The following is a 23,023-nucleotide window of genomic DNA, read 5'->3' as shown; positions in this document are numbered from 1 at the left end:
ACTGACGGTCGATTGTGTTTGTGTACACACGGTTATGTTTGCGTGAGGGAATGCGATGACAGTGCGGTGAGGCTCCGCAGCGCACAACTGCGCACCAGATGTTTGAAACACAGGGGGCTCAATCTACCCCACTCACTGTTGAAACTACAGCCTCAGTTCCTAATCTCCACAGTAAATCTAATCACATACAGATCCTGAGACGCACAAACACATTTATGTGTTATATATACTTGCATGTGACTTTGAATTGTGTGTATTTTTCTTTCGTACTTTCTTTGTTTCCGCCCGTACGCACAACATCAAGGCTGTTTCGTTTCCTACCATCTGTTATGCACATCCACAGTGATCACTAACAGTACTGGTCCTCAAAGGAGCCGTTTGACAACAAAAAACATACAGGCCTATGGTTTGAGTGAGATCGTCCTAATTCGGCTCTCTAAAGCAAACTGTACTTTTGTAAATTGTGGCTGGTTGCAGCTGTGGTGTGAGTGAAGCAGGGTTTGAGTGTTTTGTATTGGTTTGTTTTGTTTTTTGTTTTTTGTTTTGTTTTTACTTTTGTAAATTGTGGTTGTTTGCAGTTATGGTGTGAGGGTGAGTGAAGCAGGGTTTGAGTGTTTTGTCTTATGTTTGTTTTTTGTTTTGTATTGGTTTGTTTTGTGTTTTGTTTTTTGTTTTGTGTTTTGTTTTTACTTTTGTAAATTGTGGTTGTTTGCAGTTATGGTGTGAGGGTGAGTGAAGAAGGGTTTTGTTTTGTTTTGTTTTTATACTATGGATTTGGGCATGACCAAACGGATTAATAATAATCGATAAACAATTCATGAAGGCTAATGCATGTAGCAATATATGCAAAATATAGCAATATGTGATGCAAATGGTGTGCAATCACAGGAGTGTGTATCCATTGTCTATTGGCAGCAACCTCGCTCATCAAGGCAGATTTTACAGTCAGAATTATCAGTTTTAATAAAAAATATACACAACGCCCCCAGCTACAGCAGTGTTATATACACTTACATGTGACTTTGAACCGTGTGTATTTTTCTTTCATACTTTCTTTGTTTCCACCTGTATGCATAACATTATGGCTGTTTCATTTCCTACCATATGTTATGCACATCCACAGTGATCACTAACAGTACCGGTCCTCAAAGGAGCCGTTTGACAACAAAAAACATACAGACCTACGTTGAAGACCTCGTTTGAATGAGATCGTCCTAATTCAGCTCTCTAAAACACACTGTACTTTGGTAAATTGTGGTTGTTTGCAGCTGGGGTGCGAGGGTGAGTGACGCAGGGGCCGGGGCTGCTGTTGTTCTGATTTTGAGCGGCCGTGGGGATTCCTAGAGAGAGAGGGACGTTAAATATTCACTGGGCCACATCAGTCTCACTCCACTGCACAGAGATGTTTACACCAATCACACACATCTGCCACTGCGTTCATAGTTGTATACTGCCCGAACACACACAAACACAAACACACATTTAATTTAATATAAAGAGAGGTTAATACAAGTTATCAGCTCTGGAATACTTGATTCTGAGTAGTATAATGACCGCATAATTGTAAAATTGACCATTGTCCCCAAGCAAACAATTTCTCTCGTCTCTTTCTTCTTACATGCAAAAAATAATTTAGACTTAAATCAATATTTAATGTCCATTCATTTGGTAAGCAGCCATGTAATAAGCAGGATAATGTACAGTCATATACTTCCATGTCGTGGTTCTGATCACCCTGACATGGTTTATTTAATGATAATGACCATTTAACTGTGCATTACATTTGACAAACTGAAATTATACATCATTAAATATACCATACTGCTCCTATATACTGTACAAATACACATTAACTAAGGTCATGTATTCCTGGAGTTATTCTGAGCTGTGGCTAAGCTACGATTTTGTCCCCAAATCCCATCACTCTCCCTGAGGAAGGAAATTTAGATTGAGGGACACGAGGAGAGAAATAATGAATTGATGAATAAATAAACAGAGGCAAGGCAGACGGACCTTGTGAGAGCAAGACCGTGAAAGACACACAGAGGGACTTTAGATATTTCAATCAGGCACCCTTTTCTATTATTCATTACTGGACTCACGTCAAGCCAGAGGTTCCTGTCTCTGGGAGAACAGAGAGCGAGAGAGGGATAGAAAGAGTGAGGACAGTGTCCTCTGCTGGATGCAACGTCTCTCAAAATGGCAGGCGCAGCAGAGAGACACCTTTACCATAGCGTGCAACCCTTGAGACTGGGCTGGACTCACCTGGACGTCTCTCCCTGCTCAGGCTACGTGGACGTTCTGAGATTCAGGAGCACAGGGTTACTGCAGTTAATTAGCCGAAAAGAATGATGTAAAGAAGTAGCGAGTTAAAGTCTGTTACAGAAAGTTCCCACTAGAAGAAGATGGACCACTCATACAAAAATAATGGAAGAAACACTCATTACAGCACCTATAAAAATGGAAGTCCTGTCTTTCAGTTTTAATTTTTTTACTTGAACCAGCCTGAAAATAGCTGTTTCAGTTTGAATTGAGCTAATAAATTAAAATTTATGATGTCATTGTTGTGAAGATTTAAAATATGGTTTGAAAATCTTGACAGACTTTTACTATTCAAGTATATAAGAGCTGTATTTTACACCTATTACTTAGACATAAAATTGCTGGCAAGGGCCAAGATGGTCAATGAGTGAGCTGACTTGCCTTAAAACACTTGAGTTTTGACTCTCAGTTCTGCTCTAACCTATTGCCCACGCATAGTACTAACATAAACACACCATCCTTGGGTGAGCCAGAATGCCACACACCTGAAAGAGAGAGAAATAGATCTCAGCATGTGCAGTGCTCACTGATCACTCTCAGATGTGTGGGCGGGGCCTGTGGCTGTCCATCACGGGAACAGTGGGTGTGGTTTAAGACACAATGTTCCTTTCCTGGGCAGCTGGTGATGTGATGGAAAATTGTTTCCACGTCTTCTCATCTTTGACGAGGAGGGTGTAATCACTTCTCTCTGCTCTCTGGCTCAACCTCATTCTCTCGCCAAAACCGAGGCTCTCCCTCACCGTCTTTCACTGCTATCTCTCTATCGGGATGGATGCATGTGAGCTGAAGTACAGCAGCTTCCCTCGTCTAGTTGAATTGGCTCTTTGAAGTTATCAACCACGTGTTTCTACTTAGTGTAGTCCCCCTACACAACCCATGTTTGCACACAGGCATTTACCCACAAAGCCCACATGTCATTCTTCATATCCTCCCAGTGTAAATATTTAGGTTGATCTCCACTCGTCTTTATCCATACAGCACGTCTTCCCAGCTCTTCCTTATATAATGCCTGCATATGGTATTTCCAGTGTACAGTACAGCTCTCCTACTGGACATCTCATGTATACTTTTAGTTCACCCAAAAAATAGAATTTTCAAAACCTGTGTGACTTTTATTATGAATATATTTTGAAGAGTATCACAACTGTTTCAAGTATTCAGTGGAGTTTTCTCATGAGATTTGGTTTGAAATTTCATTTCGGCTAAACTCTTTTGGTAAAGTCTAGTGAAACATACTGTAGCTTAATCACTGCAATTAATGGTTTGCCATCGTTGTTTACCATCTGCAACACATCTGCATATAGACAAGCATGAAGAAGGTTTATGATTGGATATCTGGTGCTAAACAACCCACCATAGTACTTTAGCAAGGGTTAGGTGCAGTGTATATCTTTAAAAACTGTTTTGAAGATGATCCTTCATTTTGTAACTGTACATTTTCTTACATTTGAAATGTTTGTATTCACTCTCCATCGAGCCAGTCAAAGATTGGTTTTATAAATCGCCACTGTTGTTTTGAAGCAGGGTTCTCTGAAGACATCTGATGTGAATATAAACACTGTGAGCCTGAATATTTCTAGGCATGTGAAGCATATTTGATATCCATCACCTGGAGATGATTTGTTGGTTTAATTCTGAGGCCAAGCAAACAGGTCTGTCTGAAATCAGTGTGTTTGCATTTGGGGAATTTACTAGCTCAAGAGATAACACGATAAACCTTCTGTTACTTTCTGTGTTCAAAAGACACAGAGACAAAAGCTTTTATTAGTGCTGCTGGAAAACGGCCTTGTTATTGAATTCTGGAGGCCAAAACCCTCGTCTTTCAAGTTGGAAATGTTTAATTAGGTTGCATATGAATAAGCGTCAGTGTTTAAGTATGCGTTTGTGTTTACCATTTCGTTTAATGTGGTTGTGAATTGAATGCATTGTTTAAAATACACTCACATCAGCTTTTGATGATCACTTTCTCTGTTGCTGATCCGATCTGACTCCTGTTCTCTGTTTGTTACGCCGCACAATCTCGCAAACACACATCAGTCTTTGTTTCTCCTTGTAATGCAGTGTCTGCTCAAGATCTCAGTCAGGCGCTGAAGTACGGCCGGTTCACCTGCCAGGGGCATACATTTACTCCAATGCTTTCTACATAATTGAAAAAAAATTTCCGTCTTGCTATGAAAACGCCGAGTCAGAGATTGCCGAGGCTCAGCGGGGCCCACGAGAGAGGACCCAGGGCTGACTCTGCTCTGTGCCCTGAATCCAGAGGTTAAAAACAAGGTAATCCTTCAGGGTGAGGAGGAGTGACCCCAAAACTAGCCCTTGCTTGTAAATATCTGGTCTGTCTTTGAGACTTGGAAACATTTCATGGCCTTAATGTGTTATCAGGCTGTGCAGGAAATCTCAGGCGACGCCCAGAGAGTTCTGGGATCCAGATCAATTGGCTGCGTCAATAGAGCTTTGGAGCATATTGGAAATCTATTGCCGTGGCTTGCTCTGATCCATAGCTTGAGCTTCAGGTATCAGGAGAAATCAGCAGCATATTTCACATAGAGTGAATAGAAATGAGTGTCATTTGAAGAGAAATGTCAGGTGTCAGTCTTAACATTTTCGTAAATAATATTGAAAATTGTTAAAGATTATGATAACTGACAAGTAAATGAAAACGATCAGCCTACGATACTATGATACTTGGCTCATCCTGTGAACAAGGGAAACATTCACTACTGTTCAAAAGGTCATTATTAATATGATTTTTTTTAAGAAATGTATACTTTTATTTAGCAAGAATGCATTAAAGTGATCAAAAGTTACAGTGTAGAGATATAATGCTATTTTAAATGCTGTTCTTTTAAACTCTGTATTCCTCAAAGAATCCTGAAAAAATAAATATATCATGTTTCTGCAAAAACATTAAGTAGCACAATTGTTTTCTACATTAATAATAAGAAATGTATCTTTAGCAGCAAATCAGCATATTTGAATGATTTCTTAAGGATCATGTGACACTGAAGACTGGAGTAATGATGCTGAAAATTCAGCTGCGCATCACAGGATTAAATTACATTTCAAAATAAATTAAAATAGAAAACAGTTATTTTAAATTGCAATAATATTTCACAATATAAATATGTTTACTGTATTTTCTTAATCAAATAAATGCAGTCTTGGTGAGCATAAGAGACTTCTTTCAAAAACATTAAAAAGTCTTACCAATCCCAAACATTTGAGTCGGGACAGGAGTGTCTCACACTTAATGCATGTGAGACTAAAGAATGAAAGGTGTGTTAGGTGTGTGAGAGAGAGCTCTCAGTTCCCAGATATCCAGGACTTGCTGGGAGGTTAATTGCATTTGTAAAGGGCAGAAAATTAATAGAGTTTAATGTCAGAAGCAGCCAGCTGGTGCATCCCTTTCATGTACGCACCCGCTTATAGAAATTAACAACATATTAATATTACAGTAGGCCTCTCGTTTTCATGTTGTGCTAAAGTGTCTACATGATTAGTGTTACGCCACTCACGTATTTGCCAATTAAGTGGGGAATTGTTAAGAGTAATGACATTAATGACTTTAAGAGCTGACAATCATTACTCATTTACGCCTCGTTGTCTCTAAATCTTCATTCACTCGATCCCCCGCGGTGAACGAAGAGAGATGCAACGGCTGATTTAACATTTTCTGTCATAATAAATTATCACCGTAGAAAGCACGCAAGAGCACTGTTGCAATCGCCGACATTGACGTTTTTGTTGCCGTCTGGCTTGCATTGTTTTGGCCAAAACACAACATTAATTCATTGACGAGAGAAAGAAGAGAAATAAGGCTATAGGTGTGAACTTCTTTGTTGCATGAAAATGAAAGTCAGCGATAGACCGTGTCAATGGAGGGAACCTCTTTAAAGGTTTTGTGACTCATGGAAAATAGCTGTGGGAACAGTGGTTTCACATTTAAAGGCATTGTGGGTAACTGGTACAGTAACTGCAGTGGTCCGAGGTGTAATGGCAGTGCTGATGAACTGTTTATTCTACAGAATATACTTTTTCTCTCTCAATTATAGCATTTCACAGTAAATAGTTCTCAGATGCTCAGAATTTTTCTCTAGTTGTGGTTTTGTAATATTTATCTTATTGTAAACGCACAATGTGTGCATGTGGTGCATTGCACATTTTTAATTGTCTCGGTCTGTTTCACGTGTGTCTGGTGGTTGTGGTCACTTTTTGGAGGACAGATGCTGGTGGGCATGCTTGCCTGTGTGCGATCGTGTGTGATTATTCTGTCATTTCATATCTGAGAAGTGTTTGTGTGTGTGTGCATATAAATCAGAACTGGTACAAGGATCTTTCTTTAGAGTACCTTTTCCCAGTCCACAGTATATGTCTTATTTCTAATATGTGCTGTTTTTTTTACTTTCTTTTAGAATCTACCACCATTCCTGACACTGCAACGCCTACCCTCCCTCCTCACGAGGAGACAAGTACTGCCTACAGGACACCAGGTAATCAAACAGAGCAAATTACTGTATTTAATGAGATCAGATATCATTACAGAGTGGAAATCGATAAATTCAGTCTTATCTATGTGTATTACGAAGACTCTAAACTTTACTGACATGAAATGAGAAAATCAAGTGGAGCATATCTTTCTATGTGTTTAGATAAACAAGCATTTCAGTATACCACACATGCATACATACACTTTTATTTACAGTACTCTGCAGTGAAATTGCAGCCTTGCTTTTCCCAGAGCTCTAATAACAGATTGCCGCCCCTCCATTTGTACACACTTATGTGTTGATGAGTAGAGGCTCGCTGCATGAACGCTAACATTATGCTAACTAGCATAGTAGCATGCCTTTGGATGGATGGCTGACGCTAAATGACGGATAGGCCCGCTAAATGCTGAGGCACAGCGCTCCATGTAGATGAGGCTGTGCTGGAGTCTGTCTGTGTCTGCATGTTAACACAGCACCAGCATCAGCAGAGCCAGTCAGTGCATATACAGTGAAACTGGAATCTGTCACATACAGTGAGATGTGACAAATCTGTATAGACGCAGTGAGACAGGAATCTGTGTGTGTAAAATGAGACAAATCTGTTCATATATAATATAGAAAATATACAAGTACAAAATACATGTATAGTAGGACTATATAGGCTTTACACCAAGATAGTTTTACACGACTATAGTCAGCTATGCAGTTAGACAAATATGTCTAGCGATTTCACGAGGCACATACAGTATGTGTGTGTTATGGCATAGCCTACAGCGGGGTCTGAGGTCGTGGAAAATGAGTATAATCTGGTTTGCTCTTTCTTTCTCTCTCTCCTCAGCTCCCACCACTCTCTCGTCACTGGGTGGTCTGTGTGACTTTGAGCAGAGTATGTGTGGATGGACCCATGACCCCATGTCCGAGCTGAAATGGTCTCTGTATAGTTCCTCTAGTCCTAGTCTGGACCTGACACTGGGATCTGACAGTAAGTCCATCTTAATAAAATATATCACATAGCCTAAAACAAACTAACAAATGTTTACACTATAATCTCTTCAAACATAAACATTGGGAATTTTGGGGTAGCATTGGGAAATAAATGTAGTGTATAAATACAAATGTTCATATACGTTTTTATTATGTACTATTGACTCGTCTCAACAAATATCTTTTTTTTTTTATAAAACCTTAATTTCCATGGTTGACTGTCATGGGGAAAAAACGACTAAACATTTTGACCAGTGTGGCTCACACGATGACAAAAATACTTTATATTTTGGTGGCCTTGGCCAAATTACTGACACGATAACTAGGTTTTGAAGAATGAATGAAATGTTTTGGGTGAGTAACTACATTTTGCAGACATGCAATAAAGTTCTGAAGTTCCAGCAAACAGTTGTGACATTTGCACTCACAGTTTAGAGAATGTTTAGACTATTTCAAAAAATGTGCCAAAGCAATTGAGAAACATTGTAATAAGACTTATTGGGGAAATAAACAGGGACAGTGGTAGAAGGTCTGAAAAAAACTTTAGTGCTGTATGGTGACCGCACTTTTTTAAAAGACGTTTTCAGACCTTCCTTTGCCCTTGTCCTCTTTACTAGCACATATGCACATGCACAAGCACTCACCTCTCATATTCCATCCATCCGTCTCATTACTGGTGTGTAATTAATGTGATAGTTGAAATCTGGGAACAGTATCTGTCATTCTCTCAGTCCATCCTCGCTCCTCCTCTGGGAGTTTGTTCCTCTCTTCATAGCCCTGAGCTTACCTGACCTTTATCAAACTTGCTTGAAAAAAAAAAACTGGGAGTGCTTCTCTAATTCTGAGCACACACACACATAAATGTACAGTTCTCCATGTCCCCCATGCTTTCTTGGAGCACTCTGCCTTGGGAGGCTATTAAAACAATATTTGCTGTTTTCCACATGTCTGGGTTTAAAGAGAGATCCAGGAGTCAAAAGGAAAGAATCCTCTCCTGTTTAAACCATTCCCAAACTAAGAGCACCCCCAAGCTCGAGACCTTCTCTTGTGTTTCTTCACTATTTTACACCAGGGTTGTCACTTCACATTCCTCACCTTCTCCAAACAAACTGTGTAGATCCTCTAATGCAAAACTTCTAAGTACTCAAGCTCGATTTCACTTGTTGTTGGGGTCTGAAATGTGTCTGAATCCAATTCGTAACATAAGTACACAATGCATTCCTAACATTGCTGCAAGTAGTGCTTTGGTACAACAGCAATAGTCCTTCAGGTAAAAGGTTCTAGGTTTGGCTGGTAAGCCACAGTTATAAGTACATCATCTGGGGCCAAAAAGTAACCTTCTCTTTTGACTGCATTCTCTATTGAAGTGCCGGTGTATTTTCCTAAAATACACCTTTATTTATATGTGTATATATATGTATATATATTTGTGTGTGTGTGTATGTGTGTGTGTGTGTGTGTGTGTGTGTGTGTGTAAAAAATAGATATGCCTGTAAAAAAATAAAATTATATAAAGTCACATTGTGAGATATAAAATCACAATTGCGAGATTGTAATTGTGAGTAAAAAAATCCAGGCAGAAAGAGGCAGAAATGGGCTTCCACAGTGTTACCACTGATTTGTTTTTAATGCATACTTATGGAGTATGTTTCTGGCTTCACTTCCCAGCATCCCTGGACAAAAGCTGCTCAACTCATTCACTTTATAGCACAGCTCACTCCAATAAAACATCACAGTAAGCTGTGTAGATCCTATGGCTCCTGGAACAGCACTCCAGAGTGTTCATACCCCAGTGTTTTAACCAGGAAACAGAAAACCAGAGGTCCAGAAAGGGTTAATATGCAGTCAACTTAATTAACTGTAGTTGTTGAAGGTTCCACTTAAAAACAATAATCCCAGAAGTACCTTTCCTTGCCCTCTGGTTACTTCACAGGCACATCAACCTAAACTAAACAATCTCCGAGCTATGAACTTTCCTTTTGAAAGGGTAATTATTTTTTTTAATATGTATACCCAAGATCAAACAGTGGAAGTTATTTTGCATTAATTAAATGCATAATCTATTTAGGCATCTCATACAGGAGGCCCAGTGACAGCCTGATCTGATCTCTGATCTCAGTGCTGTATTTTAATCAAGTTTGGGATGAGAAATGTGTCAAAGTAGGGCGAACGGAAAGAAATCACTATGCCATGTCTCTGTGCATCAGTGGAAGGTGGGAGCTTCCGTATTATAGCTCAGGCAGCGTGGGTAATGATGATAATTTTTGGTGCCATGCTGTCCAGTCCGATCACTCACAAAGTGTTTCCCATCCTCCTCTCTGAACATCGTTTTCCGCTCTTCCTCTCTTCTCCCATTCATTTTTCTTCCGCTTTACTGAGATGGGGATATGACAGAGATTGTCTTGTAAAGACTCTTTCCTCTGAACACAGAGGGGATGTGCTTTTATGTCAGAGCGGATTTTATACTTCCACTTAAAAAAAAAAACAAAACAAAAAAAAGATAAATTATTTATCATTTTGCAAACATAAAAACATACCAGAATGTTCAATGCAGGTTAACAGTGAGAAAGAACAGAAAAATTAAAAAGTAGCTTACAGTGATTCACTAAGTAGGACATATTCCTGTATCTACATCCTGGTTAGGGTTGGGGAGTTAGGAACATGTTTATTTAGCTGCAATTTTGTTCCAGGACCAACAAAAGATGTTTAACATCATCACTTATCTCATTCTCTCTACAGATTTGGGAAATTTTATGTACGTGGAGGCGAGTCCTAAGTCCGAGCTGCAGCGTGCACGGTTAATGAGCCCGTCTGTGGGACCAGAGCGCCGTCCCGTCTGTCTGCTCTTCTACTACCAGCTGCAGGGTGAAGGTCAGGACAGCCTCCGTGTGCTGCTCCGGGACGATGACCAGGAGGAGGCGCTGCTCTGGGCGCTGAAAGGAGACCAGGGGCCCATGTGGAAAGAAGGCCGTACCATCCTGCCTCAGTCCCCTAAAGAATATCAGGTATGACAGTTACTATATTGATAGAAATATAGGATGAACTGACAGCAGTAACACCGTGCTGATCTGAATGTAGTCTTTAATTCTCTTTCTTTTCTCTTTAATTTGTAAGGTTGTCATCGAGGGCTTCTTCGAGCGTGGCAGTCGAGGGCACATCTGGGTCGACAACATCCATATGAGCTCCAGCATCGAGCTTGAGCAGTGTACACGTAAGTATTAACATCTGGGTCTTTCTTTGTCTCGCTGTCTTTCTCTCTTTCAACTGTCATCCACCATATTTGTCAAGAGGGACTAAAATCAACACCTGCCAAGCACCAAATGCAAGTAAAATTTCTTTGACGAGTAAAAAACAACCTTTACATCAAGCCACTAAAACTAAAATTATTATTTTTATTTTTTTTAAATCTGAAAAAAACCATAAGAATTTTTATGTATTGTTATTTATATGTTTAAATATTTAATTTTAATTAAAAATATTGAAAATATATTTTTTTGGCCGGTAAAAAATATTTATAGATTTTAAGAACTAAAAAATATATATATACTTTTTCTAAATTTACCCAGCAAAATTTTTTTCTTTACTCAGCATGTCATAAAACGATCCATTCTGCTTTCCATGCCCACCCTTCCCTTGCCATTCAAGCCCAAGAAAAAATGTATCACACAGAAAGTGTTTTTCAAGTGCTGGGCTCGCACAAAAAGCTGAAAACTAGGCCACACTCACCCTGTGGGCTCTGATCCCAATCTATGTTTGATTAGTTTATTTTCCTTCTTCTTTCTTGTAAACAGAGCTTTCCAGAGCCATGCCAGGGAATAACCAGACAGGCCTGCTCTCGATGGTGTAGCTTTTCACAAACAGACATTAATGTCAAACAAAGCTCTTCGCTACACGACCAGTCACTAACAATACTGTGAAGGTTATTTACTGAGCAAAACATTGCTGTTCTCTCTGAGAACATGTGACTTATAATATTTAAACTATGATCAGCAAAAGCAGGATTAGTTATGAATCAAAATTGATGTGAGCTGTCATACACACTGTCATTCAGTTGCTCACGTACACACTTCCGCCACAGGCCCCCAGCTTTGGGACTGCTCTTATTAATTAAAGCTGTTCGATGTGCATGCGCCAGCTCTGTACCGCTGCCAAATCTATCCCATGTCTCTCTGCAGAGTTCCTTTTAAAGCGAATGCATTCCAAACATTCTGAACTGGCATTCTGATTCTCTGGCAATCTTGAGTGTGTGTGTGTACACATCACAGTTTGCCAAAATGACACACAGCCCAATCCCATTCTCCTCCCTTCATTACTTTTCTGTTTCTCCTTAACCTGCGTTTGGCATTTCAGACCCCTCCACTACACAAAAGTCGTTATGATGAGCTAAAGCGTTGTGTTAATAAATTTACATACAGTATCTCACAGAAGTGAGTACACCCCTCACATTTTTGTAAATATTTTATTATATCTTTTCATGACAACACTGAAGAAATGACACTTTGCTACAGTGTAAAGTAGTGAATATACAGCTTGTATAACAGTGTAGATTTGCTGTCCCCTCAAAATAACTCAACACATAGCCATAAATGTCTAAACCGCTGGCCACAAGAGTACACCCCTAGGTGAAAATGTCCAAATTGGGCCCAAAGTGTCAATATTTTGTGTGGCCACCATTATTTTCTAGCACTGCCTTAACCTTCTTGGGAATTGAGTTCACCAGAGCTTCACAGGTTGCCACTGGAGTCCTCTTCCACTCCTCCATGACGACATCACGGAGCTAGTGGATGTTAGAGACCTTGCGCTCCTCCACCTTCCGTTTGAGGATGCCCCACAGATGGTCAATAGGGTTTAGGTCTGGAGACATGCTTGGCCAGTCCATCACCTTTACCCTCAGCTTCTTTAGCAAGGTAGTGGTCGTCTTGGAGGTGCGTTTGGGGTCGTTATCATGTTGGAATACTGCCCTGCGGCCCAGTCTCTGCTTCAGTATGTCACAGTACATGTTGGCATGCATGGTTCCCTCAATGAACTTTAGCTCCGCAGTGCCGGCAGCACTCATGCAGCCCCAGACCATGACACTCCCACCACCATGCTTGACTGTAGGCAAGACACACTTGTCTTTGTACTCCTCACCTGGTTGCCGCCACACACGCTTGACACCATCTGAACCAACTAGGTTTATCTTGGTCTCATCAGACCACAGAACATGCTTCCAGTAACCCATGTCCTTAGTCTGCTAGTCTTCAGCAAACTGTTTGCGGGCTTTCTTGTGCATCATCTTTAGAAGAGGCTTTCTTCTGGGACGACAGCCATGCAAACCAATTTGATGCAGTGTGCGACGTATGGTCTGAGCACTGACAGGCTGACCCCCCACCCCTTCAACCTCTGCAACAATGCTGGCAGCATTCATACGTCTATTTCCCAAACACAACCACTGGATATGACGCTGAGCACGTGCTCTCAACTTCTTTGGTCAACCATGGCGAGGCCTGTTCTTAGTGGAACCTGTCCTGTTAAACCGCTGTATGATCTTGGCCACCATGCTGCAGCTCAGTTTCAGGGTCTTGGCAATCTTCTAATAGCCTACGTCATCTTTATGTAGAGCAACCATTCTTTTTTTCAGATCCTCTTTGCTATGAGGTGCCATGTTGAACTTCCAGTGACCAGTATGAGAGAGTGAGAGCGATAACACCAAATTTAACACACCAGCTCCCCTTTCACACCTGAGACCTTGTAACACTAACGAGCCACATGACACCTGGGAGAGAAAATAGCTAATTGGGCCAAATTTGGACATTTTCACTTAGGGTGTACTCACTCTTGTGGCCAGCGATTTAGACATTAATGGCTGTGTGTTGAGTTATTTTGAGGGGTCAGCAAATTTACACTGTTATACAAGCTGTACACTCACTTCTTTACATTGTAGCAAAGTGTCATTTCTTCAGTATTGTCACATGAAAAGATATAATAAAATATTTACAAAAATGTGAGGGGTGTACTCACTTCTGTGAGATACTGTATGTAGTCAAGGGGGCTATAATGAATATCACGCAGGAAATGTTCCTACATGATAGATATCACTCAAATAGGTGTCTTGAGATATGAGGATACATTTAGACAGCTGTAAAGTAGGATTTTGGAGAGTTAGTGAAATGGTTAACATCGCTTACAGCATCTTAGAATTAATTTTGTCAAGGAATTGGAGCTCCAGAGTAATTTATTCATATGATATTAATCATTCTAAGTCACTTGTGTCAGAATTCCAGCTGCACCGTTGTTATTTATGTGAATATATTTCATTTGTGCCAGTTCTTTAACTAATCTTTCATTTTTTTCCCTCTCATTTCAGAACCCTTCGCTGCATTCCCCCCTGAAATGACTGGTGAGTTTTCTGGCATATTGTAATTTCCTGTGCTAATGTTTGTGCTTCCTGCTTGTTGCATAGCAGCTTGCATCACCTGAGGGGCTTTTGATAATCATTATACTTTTTGTTGAGCTTCACACCAACAGCACACAGTGATTCTGTAAAGACTGTTTCCAGTACCACAACAAAGTTTAAATGAAGTGTGATTTAGCCCCGGTGCAGTTTGTGTGTTTATGTGTGCATTCAGTGACGTTGATGCCTTTATGTCAAATCATTGCTGTCATGATTATTGTCCTCACTATCATTCTTGTCATATGGATATTTGGAGCATGGGCTGTATCCCAGCATGCATCTGTAGCCCCACATCACATGCTGTATTATATGGTGTCAGTGTCATGCCTAAACATCATCAAATGTGGCCGTAGATTCAGTTGGCATATTACACCTTTTATGTCACTCCTTGAGATTTCAATATAATTTCTCACCAAATTCTATAATAATAGTAATATTTTTTTATTGCATCTTAAAAATATAAATTGCAAATCAAGGTGCTTTACAGTTCAGAATAAAAAAAAAATATATAGACACATCACCTGTCTATTTTTTCTCTATGGAATTTTAAGAAACTTCTGAGAAAAGGTTGATACAAAACTTCACTGAGAACTCTTTTAAAATGATTTGAGTCTTTCCTCATTGACAGTGACATTGCACTGTTGTTCTTCATCAAATTTTAAACTGGCCAATAAATAAATAAATTATTGAAGTTACTATACTAATCCTTTTAAAACCATGTAATGAGAACAGTAAAACTCTACAAAACTCTACATTGGTGGTGTGTTTGAGCTGCTGTGCTGCTATCGATGTCATATGTTTATTCCCCAACAGCTGTATGATTGCGGTCAATCAGATACAGCTGCAGTGGAATAATCCTCATACACCCCATTTTGAATGATTGTGGAGCACACAAGCCCACTAATAACGTATTCCTTTAGTAACTACCTCCCTTTCTTTTAATTGAAGTGGAAATGATTCCCAGTGTAAGTAGATTCATTTTCCCATAGCAGTCAGAATTCCTAGATTACATGCATGTTTATGCATAGACGGGAGACAGATGAAATGGAGGGAATAGAAAGAATGATTGGTGGAGGTTTGTGTGTGTGCGTGACGGGTGAGCAGTTTTCATGCACTGCTGGGGTAGGTTCATGGAAGACTTTGGCTTGAGGCAGATGAAGCTGGCACAGATCCATGCATGCAAGAAAACAGAACTTTCCCCTAGAAGGAAAAACTACCGAGCACTCACACACACACACTCAAACACACACTCGCGAATATACTGCATTACAAAAGAAAGAAGGTGCTGACATCAGCCGGTGTCTTATGACACTATACACTATATGCTTTTATGGCCTTTGCATTTGGTTGCATATGAAATTAGCGCAGATACCACAATCCGTTCACAACCCTTTGAACATGTCTGCATTCTTAATGTGATTTAGAAGGACAAAAGTCAGTCCAAACAGTTATCGAGTGCCCGTAAAGGAACCGCGGAGAGGCGACGTGCATGTGCATTTGCGTGTCTGTGTTTGCTTTGTTTGTATGCAGCACCAAATCAGAGCAAAATCATTCACGTACAAACCAAGATGGCTTGAAGCTATGCAGTCTGCATGCCTCTCTACCCCAAGCCAACTCTTATGTGTCTCTCCACCAGGGGGAGCCTCACCTGGCTGGAGCGACCCCACTGTTGACACGACAGTGTCCCTGCAGCCCATGCCCACCTACTGGTATTACGTAATAGCCGGAGGAGGCGCCATTTTCCTCCTGGGCTGCGTCACGTTGATCATGGTGCTGTGCTGCCATCGCTACCACCTGGCGGCCAAGAAGAGCCAGCACTCTGTGTCCTACCAGAGCACATACACAGGACAGTACACAGGCGGAGGCCCCGGGGGTCTCTCCCGACCTGGGGTGGAGCCGATGCTAACGATTAGGTTAGAGAAGCAAGAGCCCTGCTCCCAGTGTTGAGACGACACCAATGAACCGCTTCCTCCTGCAGGACACCTAAGTGGTGTCCTTTAAAGTCAAGGATGAGTTGAAGAAGATGTGGACACGTAAGCACCAGAGTTTTCAAGTTTTCTGTGACTCTTTTGAGGAGCTCCAGTGCTGAGAAGGAGGAGATCTGCTGTGGCGAAGGGACATCCAGCCAAAATCCTGACTGGCAGGGACCCCTTTCCCCTTCTGTCTCTCTCTCTCTCTCTCTCTCTCTCTCTGTGTGTGGATGGGAACCTTACTGTGAAAGCTTTAATCTCCTGTTCATGACCAATCCTATTGTACAGTCAAGAGAACTCGGCAGCATTGCCAAACTCTGAGGAGAATCTGCGAACAGCAACGGGAGGGAGGCATCGGTACAAAAAGGAAAACTTTTCCTTGCATGTGTGCCGCATCTCATGTGCACATAGGAACACTTGAGGCTTTAGGAGTTTGACAAGAAGTTTCAAAGAGACAAAAGCATAAACGTTGAACACTCTGGGACACATGTTCTTCCTAGAGAATCCATGTCTCTTCACAGGATGTGTGTGTGGAAGGGTTAGGTACTTAATTTTTAAACTCCTGGTACCTCTATAAGTGCTTACGTTATGAGGACTGGTCCTTTTATCTTTCTCTAAGAGCTTGAGTAGAGCAATGGATTCGGTCTGTTCCAGTGATCTGTTTGGTCTCCTTTGACTATTGAATGAAGCTTCTTAAAAGTATTTTGAAGGCTGTTTGTTTTCCGAGAGTTCATTTTGAGTATCTGTCAATATGTGTCTATATATAAACTCTTCTTTTCTGAAAGTCACTGGGGCTTTGGCTGAAGAGATATGGTATGAAGAGATACGTTTTTTTTTTTTCGCCTATATGCAAAGGTCACATGGCCCCGCCTTAGCCAGCCTTCTCCTCTGATTGGCCTACTGACTGACACAACATTGGCCTTAAGACGCTTCAGTGGCATTGGGCTAGTTCAAGCCGATCACTGTTCTCATTTATTATTTAATCCTTTCATATTCATGCTCAGCCGAGATGAACCGAAGTGCATATGCAGCTAACTGATGCACTGACTTTATTTTTATAGCTAGCGCTAAAGTGGTGTGTATTTTTGTGTTGTTTCTCCAGAGATTTTGATTACACATATTCTTGTAAAAGAGCAGAAGCGGAGAGCTTTGTAAATCTGCCAAATGTCAGACAGTGCAAGAGCGCTTCACTAGCTGATTTTGCTTCAGGGAGTGAGTTGGCACGTTAGCGTGTTAGTTGGAGCCCATTTCCAAGCCAACCTTCTATAGTGTCACTCAGTACACCTGCTGATGTCTTACTGAATTACTAACCAAGCTCTTATCTGTAAGTTTTGGGGAGCTTTTTGTCAATTTATCAGTCAAGTTAACAGACAGGGAAAAACATAATTAGCATTTTGTTTGATTAGCATTATTTGCATATGACAATCTTATTGCAGATTTTTTTTGTCAACACATTTTTTTTGTCTTTTAACATATCAAAGCATACTATATATGCAGGAGAAAGTTTTAAACTGCACTTCAAAATAATTTTCCCTATGTCCTGGTGCGAGTATTTGCTTTATCTCTTTCATGTGCCACTTGAAACGTAGCGGTATACCTCTGAAAAGAAAACCATGCTATGGTCTGCAGTGTTCTGTCCAAGTACATAGTGTTCAGTGTTCTCCTCTGTACCAAATAAACACAAAAAAATAGGCGCCATCAGAGCTCAGGGTGGAAATTCCCCCAACAAAACATTTTCCTCTTAACACATAAAGACTCTGAGGCTTCATCCATTACTGAAAGCATCTGTCAGGCGGGCACGTCAGATTTTGGCTTCATCTAAAGCAACTGGGATGAAAGGAGAAAGTAAATCCTGATATCTTGTTATGTCCTCCATCTGGCAATAGGTGAAAATAATCCCCCATCACGGACGGGCTGGCTCTTTTTCGCCCGTTTATCTGCTCTTCGCGAAAGAATGTGTGGGGAGATGGAAGGCGAGATCAAAGAAAAGCCTGCTCTAAATATAGACCTCCTCTGCAAAATCCAGGGTCTGAAGGGGTTTGTTTAAAACACAAAAGCACATGAAAGATCCTCGCAGACAGCAAGAGAGACCACCTGACCCGGCAGGCCCATTGTAGAGCATTGTCTCCTCTTTTCCCATCTAATCCTCTATACAGTAGAGTGTGTTCTGGGGAGATGGGACACATGGCAGCTTTTCCTGCTAGACATCAATTCAGCTCAGTTTTGAGTCATGTGGTCTCTGTTGCACCGCCATATTGTGCAATCTCTCGCTTGTCTAAAGCAGAATTTGCGACATGCAACATATTTGTATGAGTTTCTGTGCCCCCCAGTTGAATGTGTATCAACTTCAATGCCAGATTTGTCTGTCTTGTCTCGTCTTGAGGAATTATACCATTTGACTTACATTTGACAGTTGTTTTGAACAAGAAGAGTCCTAGTTCATATGCCTATGTGATTAATATATTAATTTATATCAAGCTTTTAACTCTAAACAGTCGTGATTCTGTATTTTGTTTTCTTATTCTTGTTAAATTAATTTCATTCTCAGTTTTTCTCTTTGCTATTTAATCTGAGTTGCTTAAAAATGACATGTCAGCTGATCATAATATGTTTTGAAATCTACTGTGGCCGAGACTTCCTTTGAACTTTTTCATATTTCTAATTAGGTAATGGACCAGATTACATTTTATTAAGCCCATTGTAAGCATTCTTGCTGGGAGTCTTTTCCTTTAGCTGTCTCTCAAAAGATATTAATGAGCAAAAGCACTCAGAGGGGCCTCATATGATGCCAAGAGTCTGTCTCTGATAGTACCTGCACAAAACAGCATATGCTCTCACCCCTCCTCAGAGACAGAGACGGGAAAAGGCGGTAGACGTCTAAAGTGTCTGTCTGGAGAAACTAAATTTTAATGTGCAAAAAATACTCCAGGTTGTAAACTGTATATGTTTTGCATAAAAAAGTCAAATATTTGATTCAAATAAGTCAAAATAATGTTTGTCTATGAAGCATTTAATCACGTTTACTGAACATGGCTTTTTGATGTTCATTGTGTCGACATTATACTTAATTTGCATACAGGTTCTGATGGGTTTGTGGTTGTGTGCACTTTTTTGTCCCTTGTGAATGTGGGGCTTTGACCCTGCCATCTATATAAGCTTTTTCTTTTCTCTCTACGACAGCATTTCAGCCTGTTTAAATACATACAGTATAAGGTATATTTTAGCCTGTTGAATTTCGTGGTCTTGGAAATGTTGTATGGAATGTTACAATAAAGTGATATTTTTCTACAAACTGCAGCTAAAGTGGTTTGTGCTCTTTTTTTATGGGTATTTGATGATGTATAACAGACGCTGCACCTCTATAGCTACAGCTGTTTGTAACCAAGTCTGTGTGATCATCAGTGTACGGTTTTTGCTGTTTATGTTGGCCATTTTGTGCTCACACATTGAACTGTTGTTACTGGCTCATGGAACAATAATGTTCTTTAGTTGGAATATTCCAAAAGAGCTTTTTTGTATGCACATTTTGACATTGAGTGTTTCATTTGGGTTGTTTTTGTCTTCCAAACAGAGCGAAGACCCGAAGACCTTGGAAATAAGCGTCTATTCAATGGCAGAGAGCACATTGGTCATGGTAAATCTATTCATCAACCTTCAAGTGTAGACTGGTGTATTTTAATAATAAACACAAAGGGGGGTCTGAAACAGCAAGTATACAAATGCGGTCGTGAATGCCTAGCCAATGCATTATAAATGCACAGTCCCTTCATTATTCGGCCAGTAACAAATTCCATTACTCGGGCGATAGAGTTACCTTTGGATGTCTGTGCCATAACAGAATGTAATATTATTCAGGTAGCTCGACATTTGTGACCCTGGACCACAAAACCAGTCATAAAGTCCTTTTTTTTTTTGTTTAACTGATATGCATACATCTTCTGAAAGATGAATAAATAATCTTTCCATTGATGTATGGTTTGTTATGATAGGACAATATTTAGCCGAGATACAACTATTTGAAAATCTGGAATCTGAGGGTGCAAAAAAATCTAAATATTTAAAGTTGTCCAAATGAAGTTCTTAGCAATGCATATTACTAATCTTACAAAATATCTTCATGGAACATGATCTGTACTTAATATCCTAATGATTTTTGGCATAAAAGAAAAATCGTTAATTTTGACCCATACAATGTATTGTTGGCTATTGATACAAATATACACGTGTTACTCATGACTGGTTTTGTGCTGCAGGGTCACATATACAAGAATACAACTCACTCAGCCAGATTCACTTTAAACTTTTTAGAAAGCTATTGCTTTGCTGTGAAAGAGAAAACTAACTACAAGACTAATATACCAAAACATCTTTTATTAATCAGTATTTTATACTTGAAAAGCAAAACTTCTTTAAGACATTAAGTCTCGTTTTCAGGGCACTTGCATTCAATAATTAAAAAACTGAAAAATATTTTATTAACATGCAATAAAAAATTTACTGATTTGGCTCCTGTTTCCAGGGTTCCCGTTCCCTGTCTGGACCACACCCAACCCCTCACGAGAACCTCCAGTGACGCGGATCTCAGAGAAGGACAATGCCTGGCTGTACAGCCTTGATCCCATCCTGGTCACCATCATCGTCATGAGTTCCCTGGGCGTTCTGTTGGGAGCGGTGTGTGCTGGGCTCCTGCTCTACTGCACCTGCTCCTACAACGGCCTGTCGTCCCGCAGTACCACCACGCTGGAGAACTACAACTTCGAGCTGTACGACGGCATCAAGCACAAGGTGAAGATCAACCAGCAGCGCTGCTGTTCCGAGGCCTGATGGCAGCCGATCAGGAGAGGCGCTCTGTCCGCTCGTGAACTGGTGCCGGCCTGATCCAAAACTGTGAATGGACCTCACGCCGATAATATAGGGCTGATCTCTGACCGGGATTGTTAAAGGATCCCTGGGAGCATAGAGGCTTCCTGTGGACAGCTCAATGGGAGTGAATCGTGATCAACACATATCAACCTAATGACTTTCCACCCTTCAAAAAAGAACTTTAAAGAAATGTATATTGCTATAGATTTGTAAAGAAAAATACAATTTAATAACGCTTAATGGAAGTTAGAAGAGAGGGAGAGGCACTAGGACTAGAAGACAGATTGCTTGTGAAATCTGGGCCTCCATTGTGTGAACGCAGTGGCCTAGAATATTGTGGACATTTGCTTTAGTTTGTGTCTCTTCGCTGACTCGCTTAAGTTCCCATCCCATCCCGTCTTTTGCCACTTTTCACAATCATTTTGAAGTGTCAACGCCTCTTATGAATGTTTTATACATCATTTCAGTCTGTTTGTAGTATATTGTTTTTGTTGTGGCCATTAGACAATGAGAGAGAAAACACGCTGTATTACGTTCACAAAAATCCTTTTAGATTGAAGTATTAGGATTCTTTTGTGTCTCATTTCTCTTTTCCTTTATTTTTTTTTTGTTTGATTTCTAAGCATAGTGTTGAAGAATCTGTGCTGACAATTCAAACTAATTTATCGCAACCTATGGATTGCTAAGGATTCAGAGCCACTGAGCTAAAGAGTGTTGAGAGAGTGGAAAGAGAGAGAGCATCTTCAGTTCTCTCCTCCTCTCTTTACCCTATTCTTGAAGTAACAAAGACTCAAGCTGGCAGAGCTGGAAAATCCCCAAGCCACTTTCATGTACAAACAATCGAGCCTTAAGCAAAATGTTTTGGAGGAGAGCCATTTTGAAACACCAGTCCTTGGGTTTGAAGCAACTGGGGCCTCGGAGGAGTCGGGCCTTACACTTGCTTTCTTTCATTTCACCTGTCTGTTTACTCCATGGCTGAAAATTACGGCTAACAAGACCAGGTTTGGTGTAAGCCTGAGAGAAGGGTGAGAATTTCACAGAACGTTTCACCTCGAGGTGAAAAGTGTGATAGAACGAGTACACGCATGGGGGAAGTGTGTGTAAATTTCTTTATTGTACCTCAGACTGGCCTCTCGCTCCCCAGAGCCACGCTGGGAGTTCTGTTGACTTGTGGGTAAGCGAGGGGGGTGGAGGTGCTCGTCTTATTAGGGAGTGCAGAAAGCAGCCGGAGACACGGATTGTTCAGTTGTTGGGGGAGAGAGCGATGAAGAAGGAGAGATTGTGTGTATTCAGCTTGGTTTTCTTTTGGACTCTGTTAACTCTTTTCCAAGTGCCTTGGAGCTCTGGCCTGCTTTGGCTTTGCTGCAGAGCTGTGATAGTATTACCTCGTCTGTCTAGGACAGGAGGCCAACACCAAAAGACATGGAGATCCCGGCACTGGTCAGAACATTCAAAAACTGTTGTTTGTAGACTTTGTACAGAAAAAAGTTCTTTTTTATTGTTATTATTATTTAATAAAGTATGATTAATGATACTTTTGATTGGTTTGAATTTTTTAGATATATCTATCTATCTATCTGTCTGTCTGTCTGTCTGTCTATCTATTGGTCTAACTCTATCTGTCTATCTGATTTACCCATCCAACCATCCGTCTGTCCATTTGTCTATTTGTGTACACACACTATCCTCTTTACTTTACTGAGTTCCACTGCACATCGATCCTGTAGGAAAATCTCATACATTGGTGGGGTAAATTTCACATAAAGTCCATTTCAGTCCCATTTCAGTTGAGCTCATCTCAGACAATCCATTGAAATCTCTTTTCAGTCCTAATTCAGCGTCTGACCTTGCTTTGCAGCTGTGTTGAAGGGAGACAGACGAGAGGTGAGCGCCACCGTCTCCAAAACACTGTCAGTTTATAGGCAGCCCTTCAGACTAGACCACACACAATCCAATCAAACATA

The 23,023-nt window shown here is 40.5% G+C and overlaps 1 protein-coding gene across 1 annotated transcript in view; it reads left to right on the top strand.

Moving 5' to 3' along the window:
- LOC306876866 (neuropilin-2-like) overlaps window positions 1-22,592 on the top strand; it is a 76,143-nt gene extending 53,551 nt beyond the window's left edge. Inside the window, exons 11-17 of the mRNA XM_079428302.1 lie at window positions 6,735-6,812; window positions 7,648-7,791; window positions 10,533-10,798; window positions 10,908-11,004; window positions 14,140-14,172; window positions 19,768-19,830; window positions 20,716-22,592. Coding sequence (XP_079284428.1) covers window positions 6,735-6,812; window positions 7,648-7,791; window positions 10,533-10,798; window positions 10,908-11,004; window positions 14,140-14,172; window positions 19,768-19,830; window positions 20,716-21,020 — 986 coding nt within the window. The 3' untranslated portion in view covers window positions 21,021-22,592. The remainder of the gene's footprint in view (window positions 1-6,734; window positions 6,813-7,647; window positions 7,792-10,532; window positions 10,799-10,907; window positions 11,005-14,139; window positions 14,173-19,767; window positions 19,831-20,715) is intronic.
- Window positions 22,593-23,023: the final 431 nt, after the last annotated feature.

The sequence above is a fragment of the Barbus barbus genome (genome assembly GCF_936440315.1).
Source record: "Barbus barbus genome assembly, chromosome: 11".
Taxonomy (NCBI): Eukaryota; Metazoa; Chordata; class Actinopteri; order Cypriniformes; family Cyprinidae; genus Barbus; species Barbus barbus.
This window is presented reverse-complemented; position numbering and strand designations above follow the sequence as displayed.